At 39.5% G+C, this 26442-nt stretch overlaps 1 protein-coding gene across 2 annotated transcripts; it reads left to right on the plus strand.

Annotated features, from left to right (window-relative positions):
* Window positions 1-15820: 15820 nt before the first annotated feature.
* On the plus strand, window positions 15821-21307 carry LOC106044349 (probable G-protein coupled receptor 141). Of its 2 annotated transcripts, XM_048075606.2 has the most exons (4): window positions 15821-16614; window positions 16837-16885; window positions 17143-17282; window positions 18079-21307. In XM_048075606.2, exon 4 carries the CDS (start codon window positions 18106-18108, stop codon window positions 18967-18969), a length of 864 nt encoding a protein of 287 aa, XP_047931563.1. In that variant the 5' UTR covers window positions 15821-16614; window positions 16837-16885; window positions 17143-17282; window positions 18079-18105; the 3' UTR covers window positions 18970-21307. The 2 variants fall into 2 exon arrangements, with proteins under 2 accessions (XP_047931563.1, XP_047931564.1); XM_048075607.2 differs by lacking the exon at window positions 16837-16885.
* The last annotated feature ends 5135 nt before the right edge of the window (window positions 21308-26442 follow it).

Consider the following 26442-nt stretch of genomic DNA (forward strand, 5'->3'; position numbering starts at 1 on the left):
CATTTCCATTTCCATTTCCATTTCCATTTCCCTATGGTTCCAAGGACCAGGACATATTGAACTAGCAGTGCTGCCAGAGAAAGGGGGGATCTCCACAGCTGCAAGAGAAACAGTACTTTGTTTACACTCTCCTTGTAAGTAAACACTACGGATAGAGATTGATTGGTGACAAGGGCTGGTTTCAAAAGCCAAGGAGTCATTAATAGAACACCAGTTTGAGCTCCCAGCCAGAAGCTTCAGGAAATGAAACTAAATTTTCTGTTACTTAGTAAGACAATTTTCCCCACCTGCAAACAGTTGCTTAATAAATAAGATTTTTTGTTGAAAATAAAAATACCTATAAGGATAATACACATAATCCATTCCCTGAAGTATAACTGTATTATATAATATATATATCTATAATGGAAATGGTGCTAGGCTCAGAGATGAGCAGTGTAACATGCAACTAACTGGGGAGCACAGCTCAAATCCACAGGCAACCCCATCTGTAGTGGTATCATGGTAAAGAAAGACCACCTGCCCAGCGCTGAAAAGAGTTAAGACAGATGTTAATGTAGAAATTCAATAGCATGTCTGAATCCTTCATCTGAACTTGGGAAGCAGGACCCTGACTTCTGCCTCTACAAGAGCAGCATACTAAGGGAATGGCACTGATGGAAAAGATCCCACTACGTCTCATCTATTTTAGAGGTCTGCAACAGAGAGAAACACAACAACCTGACAAAGGCTGAGGCAGGGAAAATGTACTAGTGGTGGCACCATGACCACTAACAAAGATGCAGGAGCACATGTTGTAAGAAATGCAGATAGCCCTTGGTCTTCCCAAAGCTTTTCTTCAGAAGAGGAAAAGACTACAGAGATTTCACTAGTCAGGTGCTACAGAAGCATGGGAAAAAATAAGAAAATAAGAAAAGACAGCACAGAGTGTATCAGCATTGCAGGAAAATCCTATGGTGGACAATCTTGAATCATATCCTTGGAGAATGGGAGAGACTGTATGTCTGGGGGCTGTGTACAGAGAAACATGAGTGAGTGTGAACTCCACATGCATGGAGACAGACGCCAACCTATTTTCCCTTCTTCTGTTGCAGTTCCCATCCTTTGCTATAGAAGGAGCAGTTGAATCAGTATCTATTCAGGACTGGAAATGTATCTGTACACTGGAAAAAAGCATTATGAAGTCTAACATAATAAAAAGAGGCCTGCAAGTTAAATTCAGCTTGGAAGAATAAAATTATCCCTGAAGTAAACTGGCCTCCAGAAGTTTAAACCCAAATGGCACGCAATGTATTATGTATATGTATTATGATGATACTGCGGAAGCAACTATTCTGAAAAAAAATAGACTTGAAATTTTTAGTTCCTTCATGAAATGACAATTTCAGCAACTTATTACATTAAATGACTGAAGGTTTAATGCATTTCAGAAAATACTGGCTATTTTATTACACTGTCCAACTCCCTACTTTATTTGACCATCACCTGAAACGCCTAATGGTTTCTAACATTTCATGAAATGACCCTCCATATTGTTTTAGTAGGGAAGGTCAGGTGCTTCAAATGTCAGTCCAGTGGAAGAAAAAAATTAAAAACAGATACAAATTTTACAAAGCAAAAATGACCTCACAATAGTCTCTGTTATAGAAATCTGCATTTGTTCTGTGATTTACTGTGTATTTCTACATAGCATGGGGAAAAAATGAAACAAAACAACTATTTCTATGTCTTTTAAGCTAATAACTTTAAAAAGACAGAGATTAGACATTTTGCATAATACCTGCCTACTATTTTCTGTCATTTCGCAAAATAAAGTCATTTTGAGAAATGACTGAAGATTTTAGTCATTTTGCAGAATGACTGGTTTCATAATATGACTGTAGCATACGTCAGCAATTGGTGCAAGAACAGTTGTACATAAAAGGAGGTACTTGGATCAGATTCCTCTACTTGCTAAGTAATACATTCTGAAGATGTCTCAGGACTTTGAAATTAAACTTAAAGAACTTTATAAGAACCAATAGAAATGCTCAGAGTACATGATCCTGAAGACAGAGTGTTATGTAATTACTGCTGAAATAAAAAAGGCAAAACAAAATCCCAGGTCAAAGTCAAGACATGAATACTATCTGCTTGCAATGTAAATATGGAGAATCCACCCTTTTTTTTTTCTCTTTTTTTTTTTTAAGTGTAAGTGTGTACATTGCTACTTTTTCCTCTTCAGAGATTCAGTTTTATTGCTAATGAAGAGTTTCCTTTTTCCCGCATTTCAGATATGAAATTCTATAATGTGGAGACACTGCGAAACTGATTAAGAGAAGGCAGACAAAAGAGGAATCTCCCACACATTATGTGAGCATCAAGGATACATATGATAACATCAAAAAAGCACATGTGGCGACTGGCCTTGGTGGCCATGATCATGTCGTAAAACACTTGTCATCTAACTATGCAAACATCACCAGAGATGCCGCTGAGCTCTTCAAATCCTGCTGTACAGTCTGCCAGGAAAAAAGAAGGTACCAACTGGCTGAACGGCTTGCTGGCCAGTCCCTTCTGAACAAGGAGCACTTAGCAAGGGGGCAAATTGACAGTATCGATATGCAGTCAATGTCTCTACGCAGCTTGAAGTGGATAATGATGTACCAGGACTGTGTCACCAAATTTTGTGTTCTCTGTCCACTTACATGAAAAAATGCAGCTGAGCTGATCCTACAGTTTCTTGACATCTTTCTCGTTTTTGGAGCACTTATTGTATTAGAGGGTCATGATGGAACTGAATTCGTTACTGAAGTCATGCAAGAACTGAAATATTTGTGGCCTCAGCTCAGCCTGGTGCATGGAAAAACAGGACACTCGAAGTCAAGAGCTGGTAGAGCGTTCAAATGGCAATACTAAGGAAGTGCTCATGGAGTGGATGGCAGACAATAATTCATGAAACTGGTCTATGGGAATTCACTTTATGCGGTTTGCTAAGAATTCTGCTCACCACTCAGGAATAAACCATTCACTGTATTCAGCTCTGTCTGGAGCAAATCCCGGGTTTGGGATCACGTCGACCTCTCTTCCATCTGATATCATCAACTGCCTAAATACTGAGGAGGACCTGGTCTCTGTGCTGACTTGCCGTGCTTCATCACCCGTCCCAAGAGCCCACGCAGCTCCAGAGCACCCCACTGGTATTGAGGCTGTAACAGAGCCTGCGCCCCGGCCTCCATTAGAAGAAATCCATCCACAACCTGTGAAACCTCCACTCGCACAGACCTTACAGACATGTAGCCTTTTGCCAACAGAGTCCATGGCCAGTGCACAACCACTAGCTACCCCAGCCTGCAAAGCCGACCTCTGGTTTCAGCAACAGGGCAAAGGAGCACAGGCAGGCCAGGCTAGCCAGGTGGAACAAGGCAAGTCAGCACCCAGGAAAAGAGCGTGTGGCCAAGCCACCTTACAGCTGGCAACAAGGGAACCAGTGTGACCATCTCCCAGACTGTCCAAAGGACCAGCAAGCAAACCAACTGAAATGTTACAGAGCAGAATAGATGCATCAACATCCCTCCTCACAAATGTATCAATCATGAAAATAAGTGTTAGCTCAGTGAGAAAAAATGTTGTGTTTCTAACTAAAGCTTACATTTTGAGGTTATGTTGCTTTTAAACATTTTATACATGCAAATTAATGTGTTAAGATATTTTTCCAAAATTAACTTAAAAAATGAGAGATGATAACAGTTCACTAACTTACTAGTCTTTTTTTCTGGAGGAGAGGAAGGGGGGGAGGGAAGGAAGCTATTGTTTTCTTTGGTGGAAAAAGGAACAACCTCAGCCTACCAACAGAAAGTCCCTCTTCATCCTTATCAGTGATTACTGTTACAAGATAACAGATAATCATGATATTGTTTATGTCATCCTGCCATAATGAAGGAACCAGAAACTGATACAGTTTGGTTTTGTATTGACTTTATTCTAAATGTATTGTACTACATGAATTTAATTTCATCAGGGAGCAGAATTAATTAGTGTAGCTGTTTCTCATTACTAATGTAACCCATATATATGCACAGTCTTGTTAGCTCTGTTGTATCTCCTCTGTATGCAATCCTGAAATAAATAAAGAGGCAATTTACCACAGCACTGTTCTGATATTCAAGAATATGTTCCATTCAGGGCTGCTGAAAGGATATTGTACCCTTTCATGCATTTTGTTTTGCCTCAACAGTAATCGACCTGCAAAATCAGTCACAAAATAATGAAGAAAAAATAATGACACATGGGGGTAGATTTCTCGTTCTGTCCACCAACAGCAGACTGCAAACACAAGCTGATACATCTTTCATTAAGAAGTATTAATCTTCAGTCAATTAAACAGTTTGAAAGGCTGAACCTTCTTTGGTGCTTTAGGAGAGATGGAGCTCTTTGTAATACAACAATGGGGTGTGGATAATAAACAAGGCTGGAAAATAATACCAGCAAACTTTTCACCCCAATAAATGTGAAGTACACAAAGCAGCAAAACTACAAGAACAGATGAAAAACCTGACAAGTGAAATTAGGCAGTAAGCAGTTCACGGACAAATAAGTAAAGCCAAGCTGTGAGACAAAAATGACTGCAAGAAAAATCGGTTGCTCCTTGGCTAAAATCCCTGAACTGGTCACTAGTGGGCATATTTAACTGTATGAGGGATAAAAAAAGTGGTAAAGGAGGGACATGCAAAAATACAGCATGTGAAATAAATCACCATAACAACATCTTTTACAAAAGCGTGTAGGAGTGTCAAACCACTGCAGTTAGAGGTGAGGTAAAAATGAAATATATATATATGTATATATATATTCATACTGGACTAAAACAGTTTCAGGTCTTTTAATGTGAAGACGTATTTTAGCTATTACAGAAAAACCCCAAACTGATAAAATATTAGCAAGTACAAAATCTGGATGTCAGAATGTGTGTAAGAGCAAATGGTGACTTAGCTTTGCGTTACTAAATGTTCCACATTAATAATTGCTGCAAGTTAGTAATTTTAGCACCATATTTAATACCTTGAAACTTCACAGAACTACAGAGTATGGTCTGATTTTTCGGTGGTCCTGTGCAGAGCCAGCAGTTGGACTCGATGATCTTTGTGGGTCCCTTTCAACTTGGGATAGTCTCTGTATGATTCTATGATTCTAAAGATGTAAATAGGAGTTTGACTCCCGCCTTCTGTTGTACTAAGACTAGTTAAAATTACAGAACCACAAGAAAAGTAGATTGGAAGAGATCTCTTGAGGTCACGTAGTCTTATCCCCTGATGAAGTACAGCTAAACTCAAAGTTAGATAAGGCTGCCCAGGACTGTCTTGTGTTCAGAAAATTTATAAGGATAAAGAAACTAAACACCTCTGAACTACTGGCCCACAGCTGCACTCTCACATTATTATTATTTTTGCTTTTATGTATCATTCAGATTTGGAGTTTTCCTTACTGCAACTCACGACTTGCCTCTTGTTCTTTCGACCTAGTGATCAGGCAGTGATGATGCATGGGATTGTTTCATCCCAGGTGCAGGGCTCTCTAAGATTCCTGCCGGTCCACTTGCTAGTCTGCTGAGGAACAACATTCCTGCCTTTCAGCATGTTTCCAATTCCTCCAGTTTGGTGGTACCCAAAAGCTGTCCTATGTTATGCAGGTCATGGTGAGGATGTTGAAGGTTACCAGACCCAGCACTGAGAAGAATTGCTCATAACTTAATGCCACCTATTCCTGTCTGATCCTGGTCAGTGGTCTGTCAATGCCACATTTGAACCTCACATCTGAGGTCCTTGCTCACCTGATATGCCCCGTCTTCCAATGACTGAAGTAATTTCTCATTACTACACCTCACCCCACTCTGTCTGCTTTCTACTACAAATGGTATAAAGACTTTTTGCTACTTTTTTCCCCCAAAGCTAGATGCTTTGGGGAAAATGTTAAATAAATAGTTCTTCAGGCAACAATAGCCTGTATGGTCCATTCAGATAAAAACTGAAGTCTAGAAAGATTTTGTTCTGGACTAATGTGTACTCCAAAAAGGCTTTCTGAATTAACTTTTTTTCTCTCTCTTTTTTCTTACTTTTTCTTCTTTTCTTTCTTTTTCTTTTTTCTTTTCCTTTTCCCTCTTCCTCTTCCTCTTCCTCTTCCGCTTCCTCTTCCTCTTCCTCTTCCCCTTCCCCCTCCCCTTCCCTCTTCCTCTTCCTCTTCCTCTTCCTCTTCCTCTTCCTCTTCCTCTTCCTCTTCCTCTTCCTCTTCCTCTTCCTCTTCCTCTTCCTCTTCCTCTTCCTCTTCCTCTTCCTTTTCCTTTTCCTTTTCCTTTTCCTTTTCCTTTTCCTTTTCCTTTTCCTTTTCCTTTTCCTTTTCCTTTCTATTTTTTTCTTTTTCTCTGTTTTCTTTTCCTTTCTTTTTCTTTTTTCTTTCTTTCTCTTTGTCTCTTTCTCTCTATTTCCCTCTTTTCTTCTTTTCCTCTTCTCTGCTTTCAAATCTTTCCAAACAAATGCTTTGATTTTGAAAAGCTTAATATTTTGTTAATATTCAAAATATTTCATCTGTTTGCTTCAAAATTCCATTTTTCCTTTTTGTACTGAGTCTGGCTTGGATGGAGCTGATTTTATTCACAGCAGCCCATATATGATGCTGTATTATGGATTAACAAACAAAACAGTGCTGATAACACCAGTGTTTTAGCTCTCATTGCACAGTGCCAAAGCTTTCTCTGTTTTTTGGCCATGCTCCACCAGCAGGTGGAGTGGGGGTAGGCAAGAGTTTGGGAGGAGACACAGCTGGGAAAGCTGACCCAAACTGACCCAAGATATACTTCATACCATGTAATGTGATGTAATGTTCAGCCATAAAACTGGTGGGGGGAGCATCTCCAAAGTAGCTGTTGCTCAGAGGATGGTTGGGCATTGATTGGTCTGCTGATGCTGAGTTTTTGCATCACTTGTTTAACTTTTTCTGTTCTCTTCACTTATTAAACTGTCTATCTTGACCCATGAGGTTTTTTTTCACTTTTGCTTTTCCAATTCTCTCTCCTATCTTGCTGTGGGAAGTGACGGGCTGACTGAATGGGGACTCAGATGCCAGCCATGGTCAACCTACCATACTGCTGAAAGCCACATCTGTAAAGAAGGAGTTAAAATACAGTAAAATTCTTTAAATTGGTGTTTTGGACTACACTAAGTCCAAACTAAGAGCTTTAGATTAGGAATTAAAAATGGATTTTAACACAATCCTACTTTTATTCAAATTGTTAAATTTGAGCATGCAAAGCAAAGAAGTCCTAAAGCTCAGACAGGAAAAACCTGCTATGTATTCATATTTTAATCAGGAAGATTTTAAAGTATCAGGAGGGTCTAACAAGCAACTTTTAAATCAATTATTTTTTCATCTTTTTATAAGTAACAACTGGTTTATACTGGCTAACAAAGGTTTGAAAGTCACACCTAAACTGTGCCTAGTGGAAAAAAAAAAAAAAAGAAAAAGAAAAAAACAGCACCAAGAGAATTAATTGCCTCTTTCACTGGCCCTCTTTGAACTGATTACCTAATGCCTGGATTTATTTCTGAGACTTTACATCGTCTGATGCAAAGGAATGTAACTTTGAATTTTTAGATGAATTAGGCCTCCAGCTTTACAGATAAAAATAATGTTTTTAAATACACTTCTTTCTACTACAGTTATTTCAGCTAATGTGTGTATTGAAAATGTACAAGTGAAGCATATAAATCTGTGTACCTTTGAAACCTGCAGGTAAACTCCATATCTGATTTTCATCTGAACTTTAGATCAAATTATTAATCACATTTAAAACAGCTTTTTCTCTCTCAGATACAAAAAGTAAATTCCCCAGTAGGTCAGGATTTGCTTAGAGGAAAAGTAGGATCTCTTGTAAAGAAAATCTTCCTCATGAGATTATTTCTTATAGCAAGTGAATGGCTGCTGAAGGGATGTTGGAGTAGGTCAATTAATGTGATACTTAGAATCTTAGAATCATAGAACAGAATATCCTGAGTTGGAAGGGACCCATAAGGATCATCGAGTCCAACTCCTGGCTCCACACAGGTCTACCCAAAAATTCAGACCATATGACTAAGAGCACAGCCCAAACACTTCTTAAACTCTGACAGGCTTGGTGTCATGACCACGTCCCTGAGGAGCCGGTTCCAGCATGCGACCACCCTCTCAGTGAAGAATTTTTTCCTGATACCCAGCCTGAATGTCCCCTGCTTGACACCATTCCCTCCGGTCCTATCACTGGTCACTAAAGAGAACAGATCAGTGCCTGCCCCTCCATTCCCCTTCATGAGGAAGCTGTAGACCGTGATGAAGTCCCCCCTCAGCCTCCTCTTTTCCAGGCTGAACAGGCTTAGTGGCCTCAGCCGCTCCTCATACATCTTCTGCTCTAGGCCCTTCACCATCCCCGTAGCCCTCCTCTGGACACTCTCCAACAGTTTCATGTCCTTTTTGTATTGTGGTGCCCAGAACTGCACACAGTACTCGAGGTGAGGCCACACCAGCGCAGAGTAGATCATGGGATGCTGTCGTGACTTAACGCCTCATGCAAGTATGTGTGGCTGCTGTTATCCTGAAAGCAAAGTACTTTGAGAAGTGAACATGGGGAAGTGATAACCCTGGGGAAACAGTCACTTGCCCCATTATTCTTGGAAGGCAGCTACATGATGTCAAGGTCGCTACAATCCAGAAGGCTTTTTAATGAACAGAGGAGAGATCTCCACATGAGAAAGAAATTATAGTCATAGGGCAGAGCTGGCTTGAGCCAGTCCTATGAACCTCTGTGAAATGCAATTGCTTTTTTTCCTCACAGGTATTTAAAATGAGAGCTGATCAAGGACTGCAGGCCCTTTCAATAATTTCATGGTACAAATGACTGCATTTCCTTACAGAAAGGTGTGTGCCCTCCCAGGTCCTGGAGGTCTGTACAAATAGCCAACTGACAACACTGTCACTGTGCAATTGATTAGTTAGGCAGGTTTGCAAGGATGTTAGGAGCCCACTATGATTAAAGAACCACCAACTTCTCCTTTTAATGCTTGCCAGAATGCGTATTTACCTTGTGGATGAACAAGTACTAACACAGAAGCCTTTTCAGACTTGCAGCAATCTAACATGGGTGCTGTCAAATCCTGCCTCCCGCTGTACATGGGTATGAACAAGACAAAGTTCTTGTTTCCTCTCACTTGCTTGAATGAACAGACTTGAATTTAAGACTCTTCCTGGACTCAGGGATGTTTACATACCAACTTTTTGGATAAAAAGCAGCAGGTTTTTAATCTCTGCTCCATTATATTTGCTCAGAGCCTTTCAAGCTGCAAGTAGACAGATAGACTTCTTGGAGCTCAGGAGCACTGGCCAGCCCTCTAGTGGAAAGTGGAGACAGAGCACCAGAAGTAGAGCTGCCTCTAACCCCAAAGGGAAGTAGCTGCAGAATACTAAGTGTCTCTTTCTGCTTTTTGAGGCAGCCCTCTTGTGTCTCTCAGAAGCCAAGGCTGATTACCTACAGTGGGACAGTATGCATGCCCTGGTTTTGGCTGGGATAGAGTTAATTTTCTTCCCAGTAACTGGTACAGTGCTCTTTTCCAGACTTAGGATGAGAACAATGCTGATACCACACTGGTCTTGCAGTTGCTGCAAAGCAGTGCTTGCACAGAGCAAGGAGTTTCAGCTTCAGGAGGAGGCTGGGGTTGCACCAGGAGCTGGGAGGGGACGCAGCCAGGACAGCTGGCACACGCTGACCACAGGGATGTCCCATACTCTATGGTGTCATGCTGAAGAATAAAACTGGGGGGTTGGCTGGAGTGCAGGTGCCACTGCTTGGGGTCTCACTGGGCATCGGTCAGCAGGTGGTGAGCAAATGCATCGTGGCATTGTGCATCACTTGTTCTGTATATTCCTTTATCATTATTATGATTATTATTTTCCCTTCCTTTTCTGTCCTATTAAACTGTCTTTATCTCAGCCTATGAGTTTTACCCTTCTTCTGATTCCATCCCCCATCCCACTGGGGGGGGAGGGAGAGCAAATGGCTGTGTGGTGAATGGAACAGTGGGATTTGGGCTTTGCTCTAGACTCCCTTGTTCCATTTCTCTCTTCAGTTGGCAATTGGTGCCTTAAAATTTTCAAGCATTGAGCTTGTGGCATTTTGTATTAATTTGAGTTTCAGTCATTCAGAAATGATTGGTAGTTGAGTACATGGCCGTATAAAGTAATTTCATGTTGCATGTGCAAAAATAATTTTCTACCACTGTCATTTGTGCTAACAAAGGCTTCCCACATCCTTCACTTCGAGTAACTGCTGCTGGTTGAAAGAAAAGCGATTAAGTTAATCACTTTATTTTAAACATTCCCTTCTATCTCATTCTCTTGTTCTACAGTCTATTTTTGTTACCATGGAAAGATAAGTCCAACAGGACTCTGCTAAATGGTTCATTTGGAACAGATCACATATTTCATTTTCATAGAGTTAGCTTAAAGTATGTTAATTAGCTACATGGCCCGTCTATGCTCGAGGGTAGTAATGTTCTTACAATTACAGTAATTGCTCAAATCCTTGAGCTGATAAAACAAAGAAACAGTGAAAGCTATTGAATCAATCGATGTAGACAGTTTGACGATACTTAGGATCATGATCATTTTAGTCAAACAGGATTTGGATTGGTTGTCTATATTCTCTTTACCACGTGGTGAGAGTATGGGGTATAAACAGACATACGGCATGGCATTATTTTTATTTTGTTCCTGTGAACAGCATGTATAATGGAAGCACATAGCATTCCCAATTAATAAAAAGGCAACAGAAATGACATTGTTTTTTCATTTTTCTAAATGCTGGTTGTGGCTGAATTATTTAGTAATATGTATAATATATATATTTTAATATATAATCTAATATAGTGAGCAAAAAGCCTTTCTGCCTTGCTTTGAGACATGCTCGCAAGTAATGGTTTCTCACATTTTTCTCACATTTCAGCAAATAGCAAACCTGCATAAGCCCTAAATCTTCATACAGTCTGCTGTATTATTTTAATTCATTTCCTCTTAAAGGTTATTTTTTTGCTTTCTGTGAAAGAATAATTTTCTGTAAGGAAACTGTGGTCACTTCTTTTTATTGTCACAGCAATAGAAGTAGCAGAAGTGCTGATGGGGATGTAAGTCAGAGCAGCTGGGGTAATCACTGTTGTCATTTAAGTTGTCTGCAACCTCCTCCTGAGAAGAGGATGAACTGGGTGCTTTAGACCCAAAAGAAACCTGAGGACTAGAAAGAGACCCCAACAGACATGGTATATTCTTGGTGACTTTGACAGTCTTTTATTAAACCACTGAGTTTCTAGATCTGATGATGCCAGTGAGATTTATAATTAGAATATAAAATGACAGCTCTGCCCTGAGAAATGTCTGCTGGAACTATTGGTCTTACCATGGGTGATGGACTGGCCAGACCTAACATTCATTCCTGGTCATTACTGGCACCTCTGAAGAAGTCAACAGAAAGATTTCCAGAGGAAGGCAGAGAGGAGGACTACTTTAAATATATAATCCACATCTCCTTTTAAATCCCTTGAGATTATTCGTCTGCACAATGCTGTGTTTCCTAAACCACCTCCATCATTGAACATCGCAGAACTGTTTTTGTCTCTTTTCACACAAAGTGTGGCCATGCTGTGTATAAGGCACTCTGATGGCGAAGGAGTCTGTTTTTGTAAATATAGAACTTATTCCACTGCACAAATGGTCTCAGCTTTGGAGGTTCCCCTGCTTGTGGATTTGCCCAACTGTAGGTTTACCAAACCTTGGCCTTTTCTTTTCTTTTCTTTTCTTTTCTTTTCTTTTCTTTTCTTTTCTTTTCTTTTCTTTTCTTTTCTTTTCTTTTCTTTTCTTTTCTTTTCTTTTCTTTTCTTTTCTTTTCTTTTCTTTTCTTTTCTTTTCTTTTCTTTTCTTTTCTTTTCTTTTCTTTTCTTTTCTTTTCTTTTCTTTTTTTCTAAGTTGAAGGAAGCAGGTTCTGTGTGGAAGCCACTAGCTTAAATACTCAGATTTCAAACTCACCATTGCTTCTCTGTGATTTTTTAGAAATCCTATTGGAAATTAAATAGGAAAAGCTGGTAGACTACATCACCAGTTTTGTATTCAGATCTCTAGTTAGTGAAAGGAACTGAAAAATCTTCTAGTTTTACAATCAATCCACTTTCCCTCACTGACAACAGCATGAAGTATTATCACTATACATTGGAGATGCTCTAGGTCTTCTGCTTTATATACTGGTATTAAATTTCTTTTATATCTCAGAATTCACACTATTGATAGTAGTAGTAGTAGTAGTAGTTTCCAAATAAGGATAAATGATAATCTTCTTTTTTTTTTTTTTTTTTGAGTTGTTCATGGGTTTGGGTTCTAGAGAGCTGAGAAAAAGATATAACTGATACTTTGAGTTCTCAAGAATTCAGAATCCTCTTTTGTCATTGTTTTTCTAGTAGATGCGTTTTTTGGGGCGTCTTTTGACAAAAATGGGTGACAGGTCTCTAGACACTGGAATCATCAAATTTTAAAGTAATTTTCTGACAGATGCATATTTTTTTATTTTCTGAATCCTAGTCCCTGTCTTCTAGAACTCTTCCTGGGATTCCATCCAGAACATGAGCACTTAGGTTTCTTCCAGAAAAATGGGAAACTTTCCTCAGTAAAGGTAAGGCTTATTTTTGTGGGACATAGTCACAAACACCAAAATGCAAGATCTCTGAAAGTTTAAGATCAGTGGGAATTTGGAAACAACAACCCCAAAACTGACATCTCAGCCCAGCTTAGAAAGCACCGCCTCTGTGTTTGGGGCACTGCCTGTGCTTCCTGTAATTCACTGAAAACTACTGCCCATGCAATGAGGATCTCTGCTTTTCTGCATGAGTCAATTGTTTTATATGTTTTCTTTCTAATTACTTTTTGGTTTAATAAACATTAAGCCTTGTCCAAATCTCCATCAAGCAAATATTTGTTGCAGGGATTTAATCCCTGCAGAGGCCTTGTGGATTGTGCATATTGGTAGCAGAAAAGAAGAATTTGGGCTCTGTGGCTGTATTTATCAAGCAACAGACTACGAGAAACAGGGTAAAGCAGTATCAAGCGTGGCTACCCCTAGAAAAGCAGACTTCTGAGAAAGGCTGTGGTACTCTAAACAGAGGAAATTAAATTTGACAAGGAGGGTGGGTGGCAGTGTGTTCAAGTGGAAAGGAAAGAATCTGGGACCAGGAAAAGGTTATACTGTCCATGCCAGAGCCTTGCCTCACATGAGGTTCTCTGCAGCTGTTCCCTAGTGCAAAGGTGTTTCAAAGCTGGCAATTATCAATTTGCTGGAATAATCTAAATCAGAAACAACTTTAATTGCATTTGTAGGTGTTGGAGAATAACTAGATCGAACAATAGTACATACCTATTTCATAAATCTAGCTTACTACTAAACTGGTTTATACCAGCACAAGAGAATAACAACTACAAGTTCCTGAACTTGTAATAATAAACCTTATCTCCATTCACCAAAACCAAGAACTAATATTTTTTTTTCAAAAAGCAACGTACCATCTGCCTGTAATATACCCTACTACACTCCTTTGTAGAAACCCATGATATATTATTTCTTGTTATATAAAGCATAATATCTGTTTTTGAAATATATTAAATAGGTATGACTAAGGCAACTATATCATGATTGTTTCTAATGAACAGAGAAGTCAGATTGCCTCTTTCATCATAATAAAGCATGAGAAACTTCTCAACATATCTCCAACCAACAAACAGAGGATTAGTATAAGAATCTCAAATCTCTTCTAAACTTGTTGACCACTTACTGACTGAAATTATTCATTTCTTCGTGCAGCATGGGTGGGTGGGATTTTCAAGTTAAAGCAGTTATCCTAGTACAACAATGGAGTATGATTTCCTCATTTTACAGTACCTGTGCCTCATGTATGACAGACAAGGAATAAGACAGCAAGAATCACTTGCAATCACAGTACTAAATTAAAATGCAATACAGGCATTCTCTGTCCTACTGTTGTTTATGACTGACCTGTATTCAGCTTAATTTCCATATCAATCTAGCAACAGAGGATTGAAATTACGAACAATGATGACCCTAGGTTGGAAGCAGCTAAAACTGAAAGCCTATCCAGTAACACAAGGTAGCTTTATGTTTGTTCCTAGACAGAAAGGAACTCTTCAGCTCATGTAAAACTATAGTTTCTATTCTAATGACCAGTAAATACAATATTTTCTTACACAGTGACACTGAAAGCAGGGGAAATAGTGCAGAAATGAAACAAAATATAAAAACTTAGAATTCTACTGGAGATCTAGACCCTGCTCAGAGGAACTTCTCTACAACCATGCATGGGCACATTCAGGAACATCTCCAGAGTCTCTGAACATTCAGCAGGTCTTGTTCCTCATCTCTCAACTATCACTTCTTCTTCTCTTTAATTTTCTCTTCTTAATAATTTAAAACCTCACCTTTCCTCTTCATCTCATCTGTTTTCATCAGTGTTGAGCCAGACATGCCCAGTTCTTTCCCTCCTTAAACTCTCTTTGTGATACTTGTCTTGACATGGATCTCTGGTGTGTATGTGTATTTCTCTTTCAACCTTTATTCTCACCACTGGTCCAGGCAAACTGCAATGATGAAATAAGAAGCCAAAGAAAGACCTCAGAGTTCATTTGAAGAGTCTGAGATGACTCAATTTCCTGTTGTACTCTAATGGGAAGCTGACCTAAAATTTAAGACCTCATTTACAAAGTACATGATTTATTTATTTATGTTTTTCTGAACAGAAGAAGGTGAAGATGAAAGGTCAACAGACTGAACACTGAACGGTTTCAACATACAAACTTCAAGGAACACTTTGAGGACATAGCAACTCAGAGGTATGAAACCTCAATTCAGAAGTTCAGTTTCTGGCCCCCTACAGTTTTGGTGTCAGCCAAAACTGGTGTTCTTCCCCAAGTGACAAGAATTGAAAAGAAAACCTTTGTAGGGTTTTTTGAATTACTCTACATCCAAAGAGCTCAGACAGGACTGGATAAGGTAAGAGACTTTACTAGGCTCTTGATATTATAGCCTGCTTTGGCTCTGTCTGGAGCTGGCTGTCATATAGTAGTTATTTCAGGAACCCAGTTCCTTCATGCCTCTTCTACATCGTTACTTGATGACTCAAGCTGTGGATTGCTCCAGCCCCTGTGGACAGAACACAAGACTGCAGGCATTTCCCTGCTTTACCTAGAGGTTGTGGATATAGTTTCATGGTCACGTTAACCCATCTAAAGCATTGATGTTATACACCCAGGCTGCTCCCTACCCTCCTGTATATGTTTCTGCAGATCATTTTGCCATCTAAACATCATTACTACCATGTTAGAAGTCCATCCTTAAGTGGGATTAAGATGCTGGAACCGTACCTGGTGAGTACCATTATTCATATAGCTCTTTTCTTTTAGTGCTCTATCTGCTGGAACAATCACTCATTTCTCTTATCCCCAAGCCAAGAACACATGCAATCTCCAGAATAGGGTTTCTCTCCTGCTCTGAATCCTAGTCTAGATGAGATGGTAACTGCTCAAAGCTTTCAGAGATCATCCAGAGAATGTCACACAGACTGTTCTCTCTGTGGTTTTACTTACATTCAAAATCCTTTCAGTTTATCTCCCTGACTTTTAGTGCCCTTGTTGAGTCTTTGTATTTATTTACTCTCTATCTTGTTCTTCCTAATAACTGTACTTAATAACAGGAGAGAAGACTCACAAAGGGAACCACCCTCATATTACACAGAAGAGGATGACTGCATATAATTGCAGAAGCAATGCCAGTTCAGACCTGCTGAGATATTGGTTTTATGTTACTGCTCACAAAACCTCATGTACTATCCATTCTTGTTTGAGTACTGCTAATTCAGACTGTGGTCCAGAACTCTAATTGAAAAAAAAAAACACACTATTTTTTTTTCTCTTTCATTTCTAGTCAGGAAACTGCTTTTTGGTGTCCCTGGAAGATCCCCAACATAATGCTTTCCTTTTTACAGTAAGCTGTCTCTTACCAGTACTGTGGTTTGGGGTCAGCATTCATGCCTGTTGTTCAGACATAACCTTCAAGGTTACTGGCCTCTACTTTTTTTTTTTTTTTAAATAGAATGAACTCTTACATTGCTATACGTGCATGTGTGAGGTTTATTTTACTTACACAATTTAAACAGTGGGTAATCTCCTCTTAGTTCTTGAAGATAGTACATTCAAGTGAAGTTTTTTTAAAATCTGCTAAATGCTTTGTTATTCTGGCACATTTTGATTAACTATTAAATATAAAACAAGTACAGCTTTCCAGCATTTCTTTCTGCATGAACAACAGAGTAACATTAGAAGCTGAACGTAATTGATTGTTATCTCTTGCTTGCACTTTCCTGTATGTGGGCTGAGAAAACTCTTAACTGTTCTTGGGCAAACAGTAACAACCAAGGCTCTTTTATTCACACTGATTATGTATGTTGTATGCTATGGATGCATGAAATGGCAACGAAGAAGGCGGAAACAACAAAAATCGGAGATTATAAGGTAAATTTTAAGCATTTTATTTCTATAAATAGCAAAAAATATAATCTATTTCTGAGTAACATAAACTGTTGGCGTCTGGGCTGTAATGATGCTGTTTATAATAAGAAGAAATGATTGTGCCTACTTAAATAAGTTTGAAATATTAACAACATACAGTGGAAAGTTATTTTGTGTCAGGAGCAGATAGTCATCTTTTTAAAGTTCATAAAACTTTTCTTACAGCAAAGTTGATAGAAAAGCAAATTCATCATGCCTGTCTCAAGAATATTAGGTAAGCACATAATTTTAAACATATGACTTTTTCTAAGAACGTGCATTTTAAAAGAGATTGAACAGAATGGTTTATATCAGTTTTGGACACAGCACTTCAGCAGCCATATGAAGATGCTTTGAGTGATGCTTTATAAAGAGGAAGTTTTTATGAAAATGTTTTTCAGTTACAAACAATTACTAGGAAAAATGTGATCCTAATACTGGAAATGCGCTTGTAATCACAAAAATGTTTTTTTTTTTCACTCACTTTTATAGATGAGTGCAACAGAATTAAGAACTTCCGATTAAAGCCACATTTCTGATTTCAAACTCGAGAAGAAGCAAAGAGAGGGCGCATTAACTTTCTAACAAAACATTTTTTAGCTGTTACTTCATTTTTTGGAGCTCTTTGTAAGGTAAGGAAAGATTAGCAAAGTACGCTTGTAACCTGCATGCTATCCCTGTATACTTTCGTACAAAAAGAAACCTATGTGCAAGCCTTATCTTCAAATACGAATGCAGATGTCAACAAGTGCCTATAGGTTTATATCCTTGGGAAAAAAAAAGAAAAAGATCCTATATTAATTTGTAGCTCTTCATTATTTTTCATAATAAAGTAGTGTAGGTGAAATTCTGTAACAAAAAGACTTGGAGCTGAAGCAAGAAGAAATTGTTTTTTAATCTGCAGATCTGTATTTTCACTGTGCTCTGTGAATCCAGAAACTGAAACTGTTGCTGTCTTATGGTTGCCCTGCAGTCACCCAGCAAGACGCTAAAAAGATGGCTTTGGTGTTTTCAGAAATTATGCACAAATTATACATGCAACCTCTTTGCAGTATTTTTCCTACCTTCAATTTTAGCTTTATAACATAAGTGCAAATTAAACTTGTAGAATTTACAGTCAACGTCTTGACTATGTCAAAAGGCTTGATAGAGGCAAATAATTGCAAAAATATCCTGGCATGCAGTTTAATAAATTAAAAACTCATTCTTTATTATATATAATACGGTTTTAACACCAAGAGACACAGCTTATTGCTGTCACATACAGCTTAACAACTATTATAAGGTTGTATATACACAGGATAAAATTATTTCAAACACAATTCACTAAAATGTCACTTAATGGATCTGTGACATTCTATAGTTAACAATAACAGAAGCAACAAAGAAAGCATGTCTATTTTAAAAGTTCACAATTTTAATTTTCAGTAACCTTCAAAAGAGGTGCTTAGGAGGATGCCTAATATCAGCTTGACCCAGCAGAACCACTCCTCCAACGAGACACTGCTGGACACCTCAGAGAGGTTCCACTCTGTTCTCATAATCCTGTACAGCATTGACCTGGCTGGCGGCACCCTCGGGGTCATCGTGATGTCCCACCAGTTGTTTCGAAGGAAGTCACAATCTGTGATGACCATTATCATCATCAACCTCCTGGTGCTGCACACCTTCCTGCTACTCAGCATCCCCTTTCGCCTCAGCTATTACATTTTACAGGAATGGAAATTTGGGACATTCACCTGCAGGCTAGTGAGTGCCATTATCTACTTCCACATGTACACCACCTTCACGTTTTACGTTGCTATCATCATAATACGTCTCTTCCGACTTGAGTTTAAGAAGTGCTACACTACAACGTGGGTGATTGCTGTCTGGCTGCTGGGAGCACTGGTGATTGCACCTGTTTTTCTCTCTTACTATGGCACCTCTAAAACATACCCGTCCTCCCAGTGCTTTCACTTCCAGCAGGAGATACAAGAGACACCCATGGTGATAGTAAACTACTGCTTGGTTGGAATTTTGATGGCTGTTTGTGCTGTGCTCACTGTCATCCAGCTATCTGTGATCTATAAACTGGCTGTGAAATACTGGCCTGACATCAACTCCCATGTGGAATTCAGGGCTCAGGCAAAGAGTTTCTTCTTCATCTTGGTAATGTTAGTGTGCTTTATGCCTCATCATGTATTCAGAGTATATTACATCCGAAAGTGCCACCTGGATAAAGACCATAAACTTCTGCCATACAATGAAATTTTTTTAGCTTTAACAACAATGTGTTGCTTGGACATGTTGTGCTTCATAGCAGGAATAACCCACTGAACTCTGAACTACAGAAAATCCAGCCACTCTGTGTCAATACTGGCTCTTGGCCGAAATAAACTTGTGTCAGGACTTTGCTGTGCCAGGGAGACTGCTGAGTTTTCAGGAAGGCTATATAGGATTGTCATAGTCTTTGGCTTTTGCAGACTAGGAAGATCCATCTTTCCAAAACTACTGTTTTTTATCTTCTCTCTTGAAGACAGACATATGAGCCTTACTTTGGTCTTTGACCTAAATGTCACGTCACAAAGCTTCATTAAGATTTTCTTCAGTCGTCCCACTCCCTAACCATTAGAGCACAAGTATCCATCCCTTCCTCTTTTTTCCGCAGACGGTCTCAATAACTACAACCCACTGTGGCTAATAAGTTTTCACTGTGAAAGTCTAACAATTTCTTCTGTCAGTTGTGATACTGACGGGGAGGGGTAAGAAGGAAATTCCTTTACAACATTTTTGTACAAGTGATTTTAGATAACAAGGACATAAACTATATTAGAAATGTATTCAAGGCATGAAACAGTGCATGAGTGAAATGTTTTAGTGGAATATTCTAGCATAAGCTTCTTTTGTTCATCTATACAAAGTGTATATTAAATTAAATGAAAACATTTAACATTCTCGTAACTTCAACTTTACTTGTTTCATTTCAAAAACACAAGCAGCTCCCTGAACTGAGGTAATTACACCTTCAAAGTGAGTGAGAGCTGAACAGGTCACAAATTTCAAAACTTTTGTCTTATATCACTCTCCCACAAGGTCTGGAACGGTGGCTGTTACCCCTTAAGTCCATTGCAGCCAAAGAAATCCAAGTTAATATTGTGCCCTGCCCATAACTGGAGCTGGAATTCAGGACTGAGGGGTCTGGTCCTTCATGGAAGGATCAACTGCTCTCTAGGAGAGGGAAATATTTTAACAGCCTTCAAAAACCCTTTGAGCAGAAAATGTCTTTGATGTCTGGTCACTTTCAGTTGCCTGTTGATTTATTATCAGATGCCATATTTTTTCCATTTACAGATGTAACAAAGCAAAACTAGAATAAACTAACTGAAATGTGTTTAATCAGTTCAACATATGCTCGTGCATGTGTATATAAACTTTTGCATGAGTGTATATTTTTTCCATTAGATGGATTATATTCTTTGTGAACTTGGAAAATAGAATAAAATAACTGGGTCTTGCTCCCTCAGGAACCACATCCGTTCTGGGAATCTCCATTTTCACTATGTAAAAATTATTTTCACGCATGCTGCTTGTTCTGCTCTGTGTAGAAGGTTTCCACCCTTCTGGCTAAGGCCTCACTGTCATTCGCTGCATCACAACAGCTTGAGGCCAGCTTTCTCCCATTCCAAACTCCCAGGACTCACACAAGTGTATATTTTCTCCTTCGTAACCCCATGAGTTACCAAAATGTGCATAATTTGTAGTCTGGCAATCTTTGCTATAGAAGTGCTATGACGCCCAGATTCAGACAGGTCAAAAGTTGATTTGGGAGGGCTGAAAAACTACACCTATCAAGGAATGCTAGTGATGCCTCAGATTGATGGCCTTTTTTTGAACAAAAGAGCATACACTGACTTTGCTAATGCTGAACAAGCATTTTTGCCTTTAATCATTTCCATAAAAACCTTTGTCCAAAATTCCTAATGGTTCCAGAATTCTTTCTGCTGCTTTTAAAAAATGAAAGTCCAGGGGACCACCAGCATTTCCTGAAGCCTTCCAAATATCCTGACCTTCCCCTGGTGTTACCAGGTCCACTCCTGCTCTTACAATACAGTCTTTTCAGTCCATGATTTTCAAAGACAGAAGTTACAGGTACAGTAAAATACAATAAAACACAGATACAACGCAAAAGGCCAGATTCTAAAAAAGGTAAATAGTTCCCAAAACAGCAGCTTTTTGATATTCTTCTCTGGGCAGTATGCTGCATATGTACCTGATAAGAGAGCCAGGGACCCTCAAGGTGAAAAAGCTTAAACAAAGCTTTGGCCCTTCAGAAGAAATTGGAGGAAAACAAGGCAAGAGGCAGGGCCCGCAAAGAAGATATTTGTATCTCTACCACCAGAAAGAGTTTCTTTAAGTTGAATCTACCAAAGTCTTTAGAAAAACTGGCAAAGCCCTAAGTGAGGCAACAATTGCCTTGCTCCCCCTTCTGATTACTGACTCCTGTAGCTAAATAAAATACATTTTGCTTGAAGAAGTAACCATTGTCACTGCCTTTTTTTACTGACCAATGCTACCAAGCTGGCCTATCTGGAGAAGAACAGAGTCATCTGGTGTTGATTATGAGTCTTCTGATAATAAAGCAGTCCAGGATAATATAGTGCAAGTATGGGAGAAGGAAAGGGAAATTACACAATGTCTTCAGCTATGGTATCGTTCCATACAATTCCTTCAAGGAGATTTTAGGGATAATTGTGTAAGTTCTAAGTTCTGCTCAGACTGTAACTCCTCTGGAACTAGGTATTTATCTTTTCAGCTCCTCAAAGACCAGGGCTGTCCTGTGATCCATGTGCTGGTATAATGTCGATCACACTATATATGTATATAATACCTACATGTATTTGAGGAGTTGAATTGCTAACACATTCTTTTATGCAATGTCTGTATTCAGCCATACTTCATAATCAATTAAATCTTTCCAGCAGAATAAATCTAAGGAAAAATATTTTATACAGTTCAACAATTAGCTGTGAAAGGTTTTTCCTGAGCAAGTGGGCAAAGCAGAATTAATTTTACTCCATCCAGCACAGTAGTGGCAGGACCCTGCATGTACCAACAGGCTCTTCAGCCTCTCCCCACCATCTCCTAGAGGTTTGGCTGCTAGTGCTCAAGGCTGGCTGTGACATGGTGCCACTGTCTAAGCCTATGTAAGATGCTGTTAACAGAGTGGTGTGAGAAAGAGCTGTAAAAATCACCATGTTGGAGGCCTCCCCACCTTGGCTTGGTGGCCTATCTGTCTTGGTCTGGTGGCCTTGCCCTCAGCTTTTGCCTGATACTTTTTCCTGTGCCTGTCCAAGAAACTTGCTGAAATAATCTTGATCCACTGACTTGACTTTCTGCCGTGATGCTGAAGCTGTACTGGTTCTATGCTTAGGTTCTGTGGGCTTGCACGCTGCACTGGGTCCAGCTGGGATGGAATTAACATTCTTTGTAGCAGCCCAAACAGTACTATGTTCTGGATTTGTAGCTAAAATAGCACTATTAGCACAGTGATATTTGCTGCTGGACAGTGCTTGCATATCATCAAGAATTTCCTTTTTTCCCACTCTGCTCCCCAGTGAGTAGGCTGGGGGTGGGCAAGACACTGGGAGAGGACACAGATGGGACAGCTCACCCAAATTTGCCAAAGGTATATTGCATACAATCCAATATCATACTCACCAATAACAACTGAAGGAGAAGAAGAAGAATGGAGGGCATTGACTTCCTTGGTGGCCATTGCTCTGAGACTGGCTGGGCATCAGACTAGGTGTGGGACATGAGGAGTGATTTCCTGTGTATTGCTTGTTGCTAATTTTTTTTCTTTACTTTACCTGTTAAACTATCTGTATCTCAACTTATTAGTTTTCTTGCTTTTGTTCTTCCAGTTCTCTTTCCTGTCTTGCTGGGGGTGGAATCACTGAGAGAACAGTTGTGTGGGTGGTTGGTGGCTTTCTGGGGTCAGCCCACCATGCACTGCTTCTTGGTGAGGCCCCTGCCAGCCTTGATGGTACTTGGCTTCCAGCCCTCTCTTGCTGCTCCCCAACAGAAAGCCAAGACGAACTTCATTAATATTATACATCAGAAAAGGACCAACTGTGAAGAATAAGCATCACCAAGTAGAATCTATCTTCACGTTATCTTCACTTCAAACCTGGTGTGAGATTTTGCCCAGGGAGGTGGTGGAGTCGCCATCCCTGGGGGTGTTTAAGGAAAGGTTGGACATGGTGCTTAGGGACATGGTTTAGTAGATGACATTGGTAGTAGGGCGACGGTTGGACCAGATGATCTTGGAGGTCTTTTCCAACCTTCATAATTCTGTGATTCTATGATTCTATGAAATTTGGACCTATAATACTTCTTCCTTGCAGCCACAGTCAAACAATGATAACGTTCCTTATTAACCGTTGCAATGAAGAGGAGCATGGAAAGTGAAGTGCATCTTGTGCTTCAGCTCCTCCTCGTAGCTTTTAAAATCTAAAACAGGTTTGCACCATGGTTTCAGACAGAACTTCACTCTAGTGCTTGCTGCACCATCCAGATCATACCAAATCCCCATCCCTTCTTCCACCAAACTGTCACTTTCTTTAACCTTGCCCATGAATCACACTCCCCTGACTCTTGGCCTTCATCATTGATGTATCTATCCTGCATTTTAAGATAAGCTCCTTTTTCTTTTTCAGACTTGACCATTTTCTCTGTCTCTTCTCTCACTGACTAGCTCAGTCATGAAAGGACAAACCGCTCACTGGTCTCAGTATGGTCCTTTTAACTCAGAGAAAAATGGATTGACCATTGATCCCAGTGTTGTTAGATATGAGACTCACATTAAAGTGATAGATTGGCTCTATTCAATATCCAATCCCCTGCTGAAATCTGGAAGCACTCTAAATACTGGTTGAAGTAAGAAGTTACCATTCTCCAGGAGAGTAATCTAAGAAGTAAATTCTGAAAGGGCAATGATACTGAGTTCAGACTGCAGGAGATTGTTCTTGCTACATACTATGTAAAGACACATTCCTTGGAAAACAGTTAAAAATGGTTGGTTTGAATGCCATTTGTATGATCCAAGTAATTCTGGAGATAATTATACACATTAGTAATTGCTTTCGTGTTAACTGAAAATGTAAAATTGTAAACCATTTAGTCATTCCATTCATTTTTAATGCCATCAAATGAACACTGGGAAAATCCCCAGACATCCTAACGGAAAGAATATCAAACTGCTAAATGCATCTTCTGTTATTTTTTGCATGAAATTCTGCTTAAGAATAGGCAAGCAAAACAAAACCAAAACCAAAAGCCTGCTTGCACATTTTGACATCCTAAATTAGTTTGGTAAAAGAAATCTATAGGCAAAGCAAGAGAATTCTTATAATGAAAAAGTAGTGTGTCAAAAGGTCTCCAGGTATATTTTTTCTCCTCGCAGAGTTTGCACTCTGGCAAAATGTACTTGGACAACACTAGCACAGTAGGTTATTTCCTGTGCTATACTCTCTGCTATGACATATGCTAGAAAACTAGATAGACCAACAATCAAAAGTCCAGGCACTTCTGGAAAATGAGAAGCTTGACCTTGGCTTCCATCTTCATTACTGAAACCATGACTTGGGCAGTCTACTTCCAGGTCAACCTTGATCCCTCTGAAAAATTAGAACATAAATGTTATCTTCTGTAGTGAAATTGCTCTGAAGATCTCAATGGGAATGTAGAAAGTGCAAAAAACTCATTTACTACACATGCCTGAATATCCATGAGCATTTCTGGAAATTCCTGCTGTTACAGACACAGTGCTACAATAATTAGCCTGTTTTTACCTAACTCAGGCACATCCTTTTGAAAAAAGCTGAGAGTGATGTGAGCCCACCCACAAGTCAGCCTCACAAGGGGCATATTCTTTGTAATTCAAATCCGCTAGTATCCAGGACAGCAATGTTCAAATGAAAACAAACAAAAACAAACAAAAAAAACCCAACTCTCCATTTCCTTCTGATGCATCTGTTCCTTCTGCTTGCTTATACAGAAAGGTCATATTGATGATGCTGTCAGATGAGCATGTCCCTCTGTGGGGAGGATGGTGTGGGGCTGACACACTTGCAGAGTGCGCGTGGTAGATGGACACGCTAACTTTGTCTCCATGAACAATGAAACTGTTCGCCTGATGTACTCTGCAAGGAATTCAGGATTAAAGCTGTAATCTGTCTTGAATTTTCACTGTTTGAGTCTGAATTGCTTGTCCTGGGTATCCTGACACCCTGAGTTTCTTTGATATGAAGTGGCTGGTCTCCAAACCTAGGATTCACTTCCATCAGGGTGCCGTTGTTCAGAACTGCAGTTTTCACAACTGTATCTTCATCTTTTCCAGTACAATCATAAATATAAAAACACAATGCAGTTCCTGCCTTTTATCATATATAATCCACTTCGGGGTCTTTAGTGCAGTGGTATTTTATAATCCATGAGCAAGGTAGCAGCTATCTGGCATACAGAGAAGAACCACACATGAGTAAACTTGTGATAGGAGTTTTGTGTTGAAAATGACTTCTATCCATAAATGCATGTATGTAAACATTGCAGAAAAGCCCTTGGAGGGCAAAATTTCTAGCAATGATTATTATGCAAAGAATAAATATCAGACAAGACTAAACCCACATAAACACAAAAACGAAAAAAGAATTTTTTTTAAAAAAAAAAAAAAACAAAAACAGAACAATCAAAACAAAGCACGAAGCTACAAATGACCAGCAGAAAACACAATTTCTTTGTGTCTTTTTACTACATTGTTTTCAGCTATTGGTTGAGGGCCATGTACTAAATCCATAGTAAGGCATGACCTGTTGTCATGCAAAGGGTGTGACATACAGAGATATTTTATTCACACAGAGATATTTTATTCATCAGCTGACAATTTTTGACCAAACTGACAAGGAAAAGGCAGGAGTCTTAGCTAAGGAGGAAGAGACTGATGTTGTACAGCATGAAAGAGCTGCAGCACAGAAACCATATAGTGTAATGGCAAGGTTAACATTGCAAAAAAATTCAGTTTCTAAATTCTGTCACTGATGATCGCAATTGCTTACAGTGATCTGTGCTCTGACACTATCTTAACAGAACAACAGGCAAGGCAAAGAGCTGCCAGCAAACTGCTTCACTTATTCCTCAGCGGTAAGGAGACTTCTCATGTCAACAAATGGAGAATAAAAATTGTTGGGAGTTCTAGGAAAGAAAAGAGACAGACAGCACAAAATCAGGTGCCCTGAGCAATCCCATTTCTGAATGTTTAGGTACCACAGTTTGAAGTACAGAGTGCCTTCCACAGAGTACCTGGGCTCTTGAAAGGATTCGTATTTTGATCCATCCAGTATGCTCCCAGCCAGTCCCAGACACTTCTCTCCAAAAGGATGTGAAGTCCTCAGCAAACACATTCATTTGACACTCAAAAAAATGTGCTCCTTGGCAGCCTTGGTTTTGTTCCTTGTGTTTCTTAGGAGTCTCTCCTCACTTTAGACCCTCGAGCACACCCCTCACCTCCTAGCTTCTGACCCACTTGGGACTAACATGGCATCCCTGCCTGCAGAGGCCATCCTGCTCCAAGCAGATCTATATAATCATTTATGGAAAACCACACAGGACCACTGAGGGACATGGAGAAGCTTGTGAATGTAGTCTGTGAAGCACCAGACTTGCATGCAGCAGAAGAGGGGAAAGCTGGGCTCCAGCTGAAGCAATTTTCTCTTTGTCAGGGAAAGATGTGAAGAACGCTCTTAGCGTTCT

This window comes from Anser cygnoides, chromosome 2 (assembly GCF_040182565.1).
Source record: "Anser cygnoides isolate HZ-2024a breed goose chromosome 2, Taihu_goose_T2T_genome, whole genome shotgun sequence".
NCBI lineage: Eukaryota > Metazoa > Chordata > Aves > Anseriformes > Anatidae > Anser > Anser cygnoides.

Excerpts from the sequence above, each read along its gene's own strand:
- LOC106044349 (XM_048075606.2), top strand. The coding sequence starts at position 18,106 with ATGCCTAATATCAGCTTGACCCAGCAGAACCACTCCTCCAACGAGACA.